The sequence below is a fragment of the Trachemys scripta genome, chromosome 3, assembly GCF_013100865.1.
Source record: "Trachemys scripta elegans isolate TJP31775 chromosome 3, CAS_Tse_1.0, whole genome shotgun sequence".
NCBI lineage: Eukaryota > Metazoa > Chordata > Testudines > Emydidae > Trachemys > Trachemys scripta.
The window spans coordinates 139965964-139979089 of NC_048300.1; the positions used below are offsets into that span (position 1 = coordinate 139965964).

Sequence of the window (13126 nt, forward strand, 5' to 3'; positions counted from 1 at the left end):
GCTCATGCTCCACTAATCTTGAGTATATAATCTTTGTATAATTCCTTTCTTGTTCAAATCATGTAAAATCAGTGTATGTTTTGGGTTGTGCTTAAGTTACACATGAGAAGTGTGTTCAAGTTACTTAAAGGAATGATTTCAAACAAAAGAGCTAAAACTTAAAGCATTTATGCATTTATTATTGACTCCAATATTCTCTACTGCATAAAACAAATCTCGTTTTAAAAATTGAAAAAACAAAACTGTAATATCACATACACAAGTAAAATATATAAGCCTAGGGGTAAAATTTTTCAGAAGAGTCTGAGTCCCATTTTCAAGAGCGTCTTAGGCTCACAAGTAGAGGTGGCTGGGAAACCTAATTACAGTTATTTGAAAACTTTAGAGTTTTCATAATTTTTTTAAATTCTGACGTGGGACAGATTTTCACAGAACTGAAATCCTGCAACATTTCATTTTGGAAACACCAAAATCTGGTGTTTCTGAAACAAAATGTGCTCCTGGGATCCCCAGCTGCCTCTTTGGCAGGCTGCAGGGAAGCTGGTACCCATGATGCCTTGGCAGTTGCAGACTGAAATTGACATGATTCTTATCAGGTTCACTGCTGTCCATCACTGAATAACAGCGGTGAAACTGACCAGACCTTTTAACTTGACAAAAGTCTTGTCAGCTTCACTGCTGCTATTCACTGAAGGGCAGCTATGGATCTAACAAAAATCATGTCAATTTCAGTCTGTGGTTGCCAGGGTTCCTGGCTTCATTGCAGCCCATATGGTGATCTGCCAGGACCTGGGAAGCCTTGGGTCCTTTCTAACATGCTTGGTGGGTTGAAGCTGGAACCCTGGGAGTGACAGCTCTGAGGCTCCTGGCTGAGCTGGGTCTTCCAGGGTTCCAGCTGCATTTCATCCTACCCGCAAGCCCCACTGCTGAGAATCCAGGCAGATGAGATGACCAGGAACCTTCCTGGGTTCTGTCAGAAGTTTGTCAGATTCAAACTGTTTCCTTGAAATATTTTGATTTCCATGTATCAGAAAATTTTGACACACAATATTTTGTTGGAATTTTTCTGACCAGCTTTTCTCCTAAATGCCTAAGTCTGTCATACTGAGTGGGACTTGAGTTTCTAAGTGCTTTTTGAAAATGGGACTTAAGCTCCAGAATCACTTAGTCACTTTTGAAAATTTGACTCTTGATCTTCTCCCTGAAATCCAACCAGGGAGTGGATCTTCAGCGTGTGAATCTCTACTCCCACAAGATGGGGGATTAGCCACATCAGTGGCACTATCTCTTCTCTTCTACTCAAATTCTTAGAGAGTGCTACACCAGATCATGATCTACAGTGGTAGAGAGGGTGAAGACTACACAGGTGATAGGGATGAGAAGGCAAGTTGCACATTCCCAGCAAGGATAATATAGTCTGATACAGTTATCTTTCTATTAAGCACCCTCCTTGCATCCTAAAGGCATCCAGGGCGAACAGAGTTCTCCAATAGCATTGTATTGCCAAGGAAGAGCTAGTGGGGGCCACAGCTGATGCAGAGGTAAAGGATCTCCATGTGGATGGCCGCCTGCAGATCCCAGGGGATCTGTCATGTTCTGGGACAGCTCTGATTTCCTTACCCAACACAGACTTGAATGAGACAATATAGGGAAATCTACAGGAGCCAATGTTTGCAAAGACCTCCTTCCCCAACAGCTCTCTCCCATGGGTTTTACCACAGGAGGGTAGGATCTGGCCTACAAAGATTCGTACTACATAAAGTTCTATTTTAAGAAAAGATTTTCATTTGCTTTGTATTTGTAACACCCTTTTTAAAGCTTAGAAACAAGATCTTCTCTACCCACTTTTTCTATGTGACAAACATTAACAGCTAAATTCTGCTCTTAGATACACCAAGGAATTGAGAGTTATTCCTAATTTACACCATTTTCTGAGATGGCCTAGTGTGTCTTTTCCATTTCTATTTTCTGTCTGTGATTTCTTTTCACTACCTTAGAAGCACTAGAGATTTTGGAGAATTATACACTACTGTTTGTCAGAGTTTAGCTCAGTATCTCTTTTGTTTGCTTTTTAATGAGGTTCAAGTTAATAGCTTTCATTTATTACTGATTTTGTATTATCCTTATCAGTTTGTTCAATACAGCACTTAAAACGTAGTTAGCGATTTAAGTTAAAAATGCCAATAAATATTTTATGCACTAATCAAGCAGAATGATACCCATTTGGAATACCTGTGCCTAACTTAAAATATCTGAATAAAACCTGAGAGATTGTATGTAGTTTCTGGACAATGAGGGTGCTTGTAAAAACAAGACAAAAAATACCACCCCACTCAAAATTAATGATTCTGACACTTTTGTGTTAGAAGTTACTTTTACAGTTGAGACAAGTTTTTTTTTTTTTTTTTTCTTCAACATCACTGAATTATTTACATGATAGATATCTTGGAATCTATTTGTTGCCAAGTTAAATCAGTAAGGGGCATGTTTCAGAAAGATACGTGATATTTTTGTCAAATACTCAGTTATAGCATTTGATACAAATATGTTTTCTAAATCTATCACCCACTCAAAGTTGTAATAATTAAAAAAAAACTAGTTTATTACTGTGTATTAAATATTATACTTAAAATTAATAATTTATTCCACTCCTTAGATTTGCTCACCGTAGAGGAATTGATGAAACCCATTAGAGCAGATTCATCTCATGTGAGAGGCTTTGACCTGGAGCCTGTAAGGTATTTGTTTTAGAAAATGCATGTTTTAACATCTTAATACCCATAAATTATTTGTGAAAATCATCTTTCTGAATAACTAGGGTAATTTTTGAGCTAGGAATCTAGATTTTATTGTGCTAGATAATTTAGTACTACTGTGTGTCATTTGTGCTGATGTGTAAAGTGAATATGTAGTCTGAATTAGTCTGGCCTCTTTTGAAAACAAGATCTATTTCCAGTAGACTTACTCCATTAGTAAATACAGTTTAGAAGTATTGCAAGTAGCTATTTCAAAAATGAGCAGTCTTTTGATCTGGCAACGGAAATAACATTGCATTTGTGTGTCAATTTTAGAAAAAAAATTGTAAGCAAATTGCAAGTCTTGTTAAATGCACTTTTATTTTTATTTTTTAGTCCAGTAAAGCTAACAGACAACAGAGCAGCTGAATTTGTCAGCCATTTGCCATTTAAAGAACTCAAAAATGATGCAGTTCTGGAGAAGCAAAGTTTAGATTCTTTGTTTGAAAAACATAGTGAAGAAGAAGAGAGTGTTTTTCTCCAGGCAACTGCAAATGAAGGTAATCATCAAAAAGGGACTGATAAAGAAGACCAAATTGATAAAGAGCAGCTTGACTTTTTGAGACAAACAGTACTACAAGATTCTGCATTGTTGCATCAGGACAGCAAAATTAATAATAAGGTAAGGAATATTTAGCTATCTTTTATCTGTTTAAAAAATAATTTTAAATCACATTTTGAAGATTGTTTCTACAAACATATTTGCTAGAAATATTTTTAGGAGCTTAGAGTCTATCCATAATTTGGGGATTCCCAAGAAAACATTATTGCTATCTATTGATTAGGGTCATGGCTCCAAAGCTGAATGCCAATTTCCAAGATGACCTGATAGGTCTTTTTCATCTCTGCTCTGTTGTCAGTTCCACCTAATAGGCAGTTTTCTATTCTCAGTGTGATAGCTTCTTTTCACTACCTTAAAAGCACTCTAGATTTTTGTAGAATTACACATTATTCATTTGTTTGGGTTTGGATTATTCATTTTCAGCTCCAACAGGAATTTTATTCCTGTTTATTTAAGTATAACTCTTGTAACTGGCCCAGTATTCAGTTACTAGAATTATATTTAAATAGGAATAAAACTGAAGTTACCTTCAGATTTTATTATAGTCTAATGTGGTTGTTACAAACTATACTTATTCTACACAGGCATGTCAGTCCAGCTCCTGGAGGAACAAGGGATTGGATTCAGTGATTAATAAGCAAATAATGCACAAGAGCACTAGAAGTACAGCTCCTTTACATAAGAAGAAATTTCCCATTGGACCTCATATATTGGTTAGGAGTTCTGGGTATGGTAAACCCACTTCACCCTTAAAACAACTTCCCACAACTAGTGAAAAGAGAGCATCAAAAGAAGCTCTCAAAAAGCCAAGTTTGAAAGCCAAATCACCTCCAGATAAAGCAAGGCAAAAAGGTAAACTGATAGTTTTATACACATAATTTTATCTTAAATGAAGAGTTCAGAAGTTAATTTTTGTTTAATCCAGAGAGCTTTTGGTTTTGATGTTACACGCACAAAATAGTGTTAGATTTTATGTGATGTACTTTTTCCACTTCTTAAAGATGAGTCTTATAGCAGTGTTAATTTTTCCTGAAAGAATAAATCAGCGAGAGATTCCCAGGATTCCTGCATGTTCCTGAGGGGTGGGCCTAGATATCATATTTTCAAATTGCAGTCAGATTGTATGATATTTTCTGCATTGAACAGATTGATGCATTTTGATATCACTGACTCATGGATATCATAGTCAGTCCGAAAGTAAAATAAGAAAAATAAATGTAATCAGTTTATGCTTGAATAGGCCTACCAGAACTCGTTGTAGAAATGTAATCTTTCTTTTGTAGCATATTTTACATGTGGATTTCAAACCTTCCTTTACTGGGCTAGTCAAATCTTCTGTCGATTTTGACGACATGCAAGTTTTTATGGAAAGTGCCTGCTGTCCTCAAAAACCATTGTTTTTTAATTAAAAAAAACCTTTTTTATAAAAAAAACAAAACACATTTTCAATTTCCTTATGAAAATTCAAAATTTTCCATAGAAAGGAAAAAATATTTTTTGACCTGCTGTAGTTCCCAAGTAAAAATTATGTTTTACTCTAGTCATATGTAATTATTCAAAGCCCATGCTCCACCACTAGATTTATGTAACTATTGCTGACCAACTGAATAGAAAATAATTTTGCCTTCAAAAACAGATGTACATCTGTTCTAGTTTCTACTTTAGTAAGTATAAATATTCTCTGCAACTAAAAAATCTTTATTTCTGTTAAAGTCCTTTTGGATAGTTCAATTTATTGGAGTGATATTGTAACCTCTTTCAGTGTGGCCTGTCCTGTTTTTTATATGCGTTTTATCTTTATACTCAGTTGGGCATTTTGGAGCTTGTTAGAAAATACAAAGAAATAATTGCTTTTATTTCCCATTTATTTCCAGAATTAGTTTTTTCCTTAATGCCCATTAATCTGATATTGAGGTTGCCCACTAAGAAAAAACCTCTGCCAGAATTCTCTGCTTCCAAGTGGCTTGTACAGTGGGAACTGAACTACAAATAAAGAAAAACTTCAGGATTTGGTTCATTTGAACTTAGTAAAATTCCTGATCAGTTTTGGCATCTTGTGAGCAATATTTGTTATTTCTGAGGCACTGCAGGCATCCACTCTGTGGATGCTCTCAGATTCTCAACACATTCCATAGCATCTAATGTGGTCTCCAGGAAGCATATGGAGCACACTCGAGGCTAAAACAGCTCCTGTCTGTTCCCTTATTTTGAGAGCCCGACAGTTTAGGGAGCTTCTGGATAAAATGGTGACAGTGGTGGATGGTAAGGAAAAGTTTATTTGTATTCCTTAAAATTCCTAGGAAAAATACTTCAGGTAGTCCTAGAAGCAAACAATCATTTCACAACCAACAGTACTAGAGCTAAAACCTGAAAGAGATCAGCTCTTCAGAAGAGCAAAAGGCATCTGATTTGCAACGTGGTCACTTACCAATATATTCTCCCGCACTATAGGTAGAAACTCCTGTCATCAGCTCAAGCTTTTTTTGGAAGGAGTGTATGTAGTCTGTAGTATTTCAGTAGTTACAGAAAACCACCACGTTCTAGGCTACCGACCTATAAATTGTTGAATGTGCGTTACTTCCTATCCTAGGATGAATTTCACTGTTTATGCCCCAATGTCAAGTTAGAAAGACAAGGTGGGTGAGATGATATCTTTTATTGGACCAACTTCTGTTGGTGAGAGAGACAAGCTTTTGACCCCACACAGAGCTGTAATGAAACATAGTTCCTCACTCAGCTTGTCTCTCTAATATCTGGGGACCAACATGACTACAACAGCACTGCATACAGCAATGTCATGTTGGCTGTTATGAATAGATGCTGAGTTTCTCAATTAAACTGTGGAGTTTTTTTGGTTTTGCTACAGGGTCTATTTCTAAGATTGGTGTTATTTCTCTGAGTGTGACTGGTATTCTGTAGTATCTTCATATACATGTGGGTGGCTTGGTTCTTCTTAAAGAAAGTTCACAAAATGAACTGAGCTAGCTTATTTGCTATCCAATTAATGGATAATTATCATGGTATTTTGGTCTGCAGGGCATTCTGGTTATTACAGTTATACTTCTCATTGTTCTTTAAGTATGAATAAAAATTTTTATAAAGAAAATGATGGCTACTCCATCGCCAGTAACATTGCACATAATTTGTTGTGGATGTTCTTGAATTAACTGAAAATCTTAACTATGGAGTGCCTGAATTGTGAGCCAGAAGTTTGAGGCTTAGCACTGGTGGATTATATGAATATACTTGACTTTTTGAGAGCATATACATACAGTATGTGTTGTTCACAAGTAGAAAATAAGCATTTTCATTGGCTTTATAGCCTGAAAGCACAGTGCCTTCACAGTCTGTCACTCACTGAATTTTGTTCTGTTCTGCTTATTCCTCTCAAAATGAAGACACATTATTTACTACTAAGATAATAAGATCTGCAATAAATGAATCAGCTTCTAAAAAGATCAACAATATGGTTACGTCCGGCCAGTCAGTTGTTAATGCCCTTGGACAGCAGATTAAGGAAATGGATTCTTGTGTGCAGTCGCAAAATGTAAGTGTAGTATTTTAAGTTTACTGCTCAAAACTAGAACACCTGTGATGAAGAATTTGCATGCCAGTTTTGTTGAGGCTTTTTGTAACACCTTTTGTAACAGGATCAATAAATGCTGAAACTTTGCATTAAGAGCTTGCTTTAATCAGATGTTGATGTTCTTCTAAAAGATATTGCTAGTTATATTGTCACTTTAGGTTCCCAGATCAGCCTGTTTGGGTAGTTTTATGTCAATGTTATTGTGAAAATGGTATACATTATTTAATTTCTAAACATTAATATTTCAGTACCAAATGGTTTTAATTTAAATAAAACTTCCAAATAAAACTTATATTTGGCATGTAAGTTAGTACCTGTATTTGTCTGTCTTTGTATTAGTATTGCATATTGTACTAGAGCGTATAATAGTATCTTCTGATCTCAACAGAAAAATGACTTGGTTGACAACATGGCAGAGTTTTTCTCCTCCTTTATTCAGGCAGGCAGTGGGCAGCCAATAAGAAAGCAATATTTATGTATTTATTTTTGCCTTATAGGAAATGTTATGCATTTATTGGTGTTTATCCCTGGATTCTTACTGCTTTTCTGTAAGCTAGACATGGAGCAAGGCAGCTCAGGTAGCTGTGGGTGGTCGCTACCATTTTTTTTGGTTCTATTCAGAGACCTTTTTTCAAGATGGAAAAAAGGCTCATAAAAGAGCCCAAAGGAAATCTTGAAAGCAAAGAAAAGAGCATAGGATTCATAGATTCTAGGACTGGAAGGGATCTCGAGAGGTCATTGAGTCCAGTCCCCTGCCCTCATGGCAGGACCAAATACTGTCTAGACCATCCCTGATAGACATTTTATCTAACCTACTCTTAAATATCTCCAGGATGTTTCATTACTTGTCAGAGTGCTGCTCTTCCTTCTTCTCTGGCACCTCTGTGCATACCGGGAGGATGAGACAGCTTCCAATGAGTGTATGGGAAGCAACACTTAGAGCCACAACAAACAGAATATTTTTAAAATATTAGCAAAAATAATTGTAAAGTGCTTTTCTTTTCTGAAAAGTGACTAAAAATGGCATTGTGGGGCTTCATGTTTGCCTCTTGGTGATTTCCATATTAACTTTTTTCAGTTTAGAAATAAACCTGTGTGTGTGTGTGTGTGTGTGCGTGCCAGTGCTGCAGTTTTACATGGGTTCTGAAATTTGTGTTCACTCCTCCTTGGGAATAACTGTAAATTCAAGTGATTGCACATATCCATTCCACGCTAAGTGTGGGCACACCCAGTGAACTGCAGAAAGAGATTTTTCACATAGCAGTACTGATCAGGGCTGCTTGTGTGCCTTGCATCTATTTCTAATCCCAGCCAAGAGTATATAGGGTGGAGACACTCTGATCCTGACAGACTCACTGCCTGTGTCCTGGGACTTGAATCTAGTATTACTTCTAATGGCCCACTTTGTGAGTTACTGGTTGCATGCTCCTGATTACATCGCTTTCAGTCAAAGTGGCTTTCCCTGTGGCTACCATGTTGGCTAGGAGGATGGGGGATCTGCAGGCCCTCAGAGTAGGGCCTCCTACACTTCGTCTTTTATTTAAAAAAAAAAGTCTCTACCAGGTCTCACCCCAAGTTTTTTAAAGATGATGATAGACTTTCACCTCAACCAAACAATTTACTTACCAATTTTCTTCACTGAGCTACATAGTCACAAGATGAATAGAGGCTCCACTCTTTAGGCATGCATAGAGCCCTGGCCTGCTGCTTCGACAGAACTAAGCCATTCTGTGCATCCCTCAGCTGTTTGTCTCCTTTGCAGACAGAATGAAGGAGCTGGCAGTTTCCTTGCAAAGAATTTCCAATTAGAGCACATCATACATATCAGTGTGTTATGAGATTCCTGAGGCCACTGCTCCTTCAAAGATTTCTGAATATTCCATAGGAGTTCAAGCAACTTCAATAGCATTTTGGGAAAATATCCCAATTTCTGACACATGCACGTTCGTTTACCAAGTATTATGGTATTGCTGCAGCTTCTAGGGATGATACCAGCTTTGGAAAGGCAGTTCTACAATCCCTTTTCAGACAGGATCTGAGCTCTGCCTCCATTTCAAACTGCTTGGGAGTCACCTAATGTGGAATGGACGTGTGCAAACACCTGAAGGAAAAACAGTGACTTATCTGTTCTGTTTTTTCGAGATGTCCATTCCACACCCCACCCACCTTCCCCTCTGCTTCAGAGGCTAGCTTGCTATGGATTCCAGTGCTGAAAAGGAACTGAAAAGTGTTGGGGTGGCTCCAAGTTTTGTACTTTGGGCCAGGAGTACACGCAGGCATAGGCACTACCTCAGTGGATAACGCTAAGGAAAAAAAATCCCTGGCTTCAGTGCACTTGGCACACATGCCTCACATGGAATGGACATGTGCAATCACTTGAAGAGCAAGTATTACAGAACAGGTAAGTAACATCTTTTTTTATCCTACCGTACTGAAATATATTAAAAGGTCCTCATTATCCCATCATCCGTTCATGTTCAACTTCTGCTGAAGTTGGTGGCAACTGCATGTATGTGCAGCTAATAGAAAAATCTGGCCCTAGAGCTACTACAACTCAAAGGTGCCTTAACAGCTTTGTTCACCTTGAAATATTTATTTTGTTATTGGGGATTTAGCCATTCTGAAGTATGAGTCAGACTAGAATCCAACTGATTCGCTCTTCTTAAGAGCTAATTCTGATAAGAGTAAAAGTAGTTAGAAATCCATTTTTATCTCTAAAGTAAGATTATAGGATTTGGCACACATACAAGGAGAAGCTCTTTGAAATTGGTGCCATTTTTTACCAGAACCATAGTATAAATAGTACTTTTAAATTGCATTTTACATGACTTGCTTAAAAAAAAAAAAAAAAAAAAAAACCCAAAACCTAAAGACAATAATTTTATAACTTTTATTGTATATTTTACCTGTGAAGATCCTTCCCAACTCTTTTCTCCTCCACCCTGATATCTGCTGGCATTGGACACTTAATCTTGCTTAACTGTATTAACTCTCCTGTTCAGCTCTTTATATCTTCATAGTGCTGAGTGAAATAGTTCACAGAAGAAAGAAGATGTAGTATTGGCTAACCTTAAATCTTCAATTCATCTTATTGAAATGAAAATGAATGATTAATGATCTCAATGCAGTGTTTCTCTGGTAATTTTTCTTCACCAGGATTCCTCACTTTTCCCTGTCAAAAACTGTGCGAGAGAGCTTTATTTGCTAAAAAGAGTCAAGGAAGCAGAGGAAAAGTTGAAAGCAGCACATGATTTAATTCAGCAGCTAAAAGATTCATTTTCACAGAAAGAGAAGGAAATGGAGAATAAGATGATAGAAATGAAAATGCAACATGACAAAGAGCTTTTTCAGCAGAGTCAAGAAAACTATGTGCTTCAGACCAAGGTACTGTACCTTATTATCTTCCACCACAGACAAAGGGAAAGTCTTGCTTAAACTTGCTTCTGAAAACAACACTCAGTATTTCTTAGTTCAGTCATTCCTGCTCTGAACCAATTAACAGGAAATAAACGGTGGGGGTGGGGGCAGGGTGCACACTCACACTGTTGCTGTTCCATCTGAAGTCAATCATAAAGATGTTTTTGTTTTTTTTCCAGAGAGTAAACTGAGTTATGTTCTTCCCTCATCCTTGTGGCTACCATGTTGGCCAGGAGGATGGGGGATCTGCAAGCCTCAGAGTAGGACCTCCTACACATTTTTCCTTTTTTTTTTTTTTTTAAATAAGGACAAAGTCTCTACCAGGCCTCACCCCAAGTTTTTTAAAGAGATGGTCTTGGACTTTCACCTCAACCAAACAATTTACTTACCAATTTTCTTCACTGAGCCACATTGTCACAAGATGAATAGAGGCTCTTACATGGAGGCTTTGCTACTTAGGGGTTGTCTGTCTAATTCCTTTCTGGATACGTGCATGCTCCATGCGTCTTTTGGCAGCATGTAGAGTACATATCCCTCTAGCCCCCTTAGCCTGGGTATAAATAACAGTGAAGCTGGTGAGGCCTGGCTTAGACAAGTAAAGACACCTGAAGAGTGAGTGTGTGTGTGTGTGTATGTATGTGAGTACATACTTTACCCCCTCTACTTGCCTCTACACTGTTATTTTTAACTCATCCAGTGGGGAAGAACTCTGACAGTGAGGGGGCAGCAGGGAAAGGCTGTGCAAACTGTCTGCTGCTGGAGTCATTCCCTGCTGCAGGGAAAAGCTCTGACACCGGAGAGGTAGCTGGGAAAGGCTTCACCTTTCCCCCTGCTAGAGTCTTTCCTTGCCTCAGGAAAAGACTCCGGCAACTGGGAAAGGCTGGGGGGGGGGGGGGGGGGAGGGGGATGTGGGGAAAGGCTCTGGCAGCAGGAAGCTGCTGAAGCCTTTCCCCACTATCTCTCCTCTGCCAGAGTCTTTCACTGATATCTATGGCTACATGCTGGGGTGTGGATGCAGTGTGCTTTTAACTGCAGCATGTAGCTATATGTATACTACATGCCACCACCAGTGGTGTACGGTGTATACGTATCCTATATTACACATTCCAGAGCAGCATTCCAATTATAAATCCTTACACTATAACTATAAATAAATGTTTAATATAATGTCAGTTTCTGGTAAAATAAAAGCAGAATTATATACACTTTCTGATGTGTTTTCCACAAAACTATGCTTAAGGCTTGGCTCTCAGGGAAAGTTACCACCAGAACTTTATCAATTCAAGTATACTGCTACAGTTATACCATGTGAACTCTCTTAATAAGAGTGTCCACATGGGGAGTTAGTGGTATAGTTCTGCTGGTAAGTTTTCCCCATGTAGACAAGACCGTATACTGAACAGGGCCTGTTGTGCATATTACTACAGTCTTTCATGTGCTTCACTTTTTCAGATAATGCTTCTATGATGACACCGGTATTTTTGAAGACTCAGAGTACTCTGTTTCCATGCCTTTTATTATAAAAAGGACTATAGATGCCATCTGACTTAGTGCAAAGCTTTCTCCAGAGAACTTTGTCTAACAATTGTTTTATTGACGTTTTGTGTGCTTTGTATATTTTAAAAGGTAAATAGTATGGAAGAGCTGAGCAAAGAAAAGAAGTGGCTTCACCTTGGGGCAACAGAGACGGTCACTGAAGAAAAGTTAAAGCAAATCCAAAAGGAAATTCAAGATCAAGAGAACCTTCTTCACGGTTATCAGCAGGTAGTGATATTTTAATGTGGTGGTGTGAACTCTAGCTAGCTGTAAAAACAAAAAGATCAGACAAACTATATGTTGTTTTTGTAACTTTAGGATGGGATTTTCTAAAGCACCTAAGTTAGACTCCCATCTGCCAGGGTCATTGTATCCATAGTTGAGGTTAAGCGCTCCTGCGCTCCTCCACATACAAGATGCATCTGTGTTTAACTTAAAAACACTTAGTTGAATTGTTACCAAATAAAACTTTCTGGGGTTTCCTTTACTTCTTCAAAATTTCAAAAGCTGCCTTACTTGGGCCTTTAATAATTCACAGCTTTTCCATTTACAAAACTGATTCTTTTGAGAATGAAACTTTCGTAGGTGAAATCCTTGACTAGTTGCTGCTATTCTACTGAAAGAAGATATCTTTTTCTAAAAAGCAGTAGAGGTTTAGGTCTGAAGGGCATGAATAAATTACACACATTTCAAAAAAGCTTATATCTTTCTAGTTTTGAGTAAGCGTTTCCCAAGTTATATAGTGTTCCCTGGCATTAAAGGAATATGATCTGTGAGCTGAAAACTTTAATAGATAAAATACAATTTGGCCAATAAAGAATCAAAATTTCCGTCCCCAAAACATGTGGAAAACCTGTTTTCCCAAGAAAAACTAGGCTCATGGAGGTAAGCTTGGCTCTGCTAGCATGCATCTGCATCATCTTTCCATCTACTTCTCAGCCCAGAGGTGCAACTTATGTCTCTGACTGCACTGGTAGAAAGGTAGAAAACTTAGAGAACAGCATTTGAAACTTTTCTTCTGGGATTGGATATGACTCAGAACTAGGGCTGTCAAGTGATTAAAAAAATTAATTGTGATTAATCGCACAATTAATCTCTCTGTTAAACAGTAATAGAATACCATTTATTTAAATATGTTTGGATGTTTTCTACATTTTCAAATATATTGATTTCAGTTACAACACAGAATACAAAATATACAGTGCTCACTTTATATTTTTTATTACAAAT

General features: G+C 37.6%; 1 protein-coding gene across 6 annotated transcripts in view; it reads left to right on the forward strand.

The window, feature by feature from the left end:
• Positions 1-13126, forward strand: part of CEP162 (centrosomal protein 162) — a 79239-nt gene that overhangs the window by 33585 nt on the left and 32528 nt on the right. For 5 of the 6 annotated variants that reach the window (XR_004645190.1, XM_034766099.1, XM_034766105.1 and 2 more), the window contains exons 11-16: positions 2657-2738; positions 3132-3417; positions 3942-4209; positions 6756-6904; positions 10100-10327; positions 11987-12124. Coding sequence is in view for 5 of the 6 variants with exons in the window: in XM_034766099.1 (XP_034621990.1) it covers positions 2657-2738; positions 3132-3417; positions 3942-4209; positions 6756-6904; positions 10100-10327; positions 11987-12124 (1151 nt within the window). In the remaining variant the exon portion in view is untranslated. Of the gene's footprint in view, positions 1-2656; positions 2739-3131; positions 3418-3939; positions 4210-6755; positions 6905-10099; positions 10328-11986; positions 12125-13126 lie in introns of all 6 variants that reach the window. The other variant, XM_034766103.1, reaches the window with a different exon arrangement.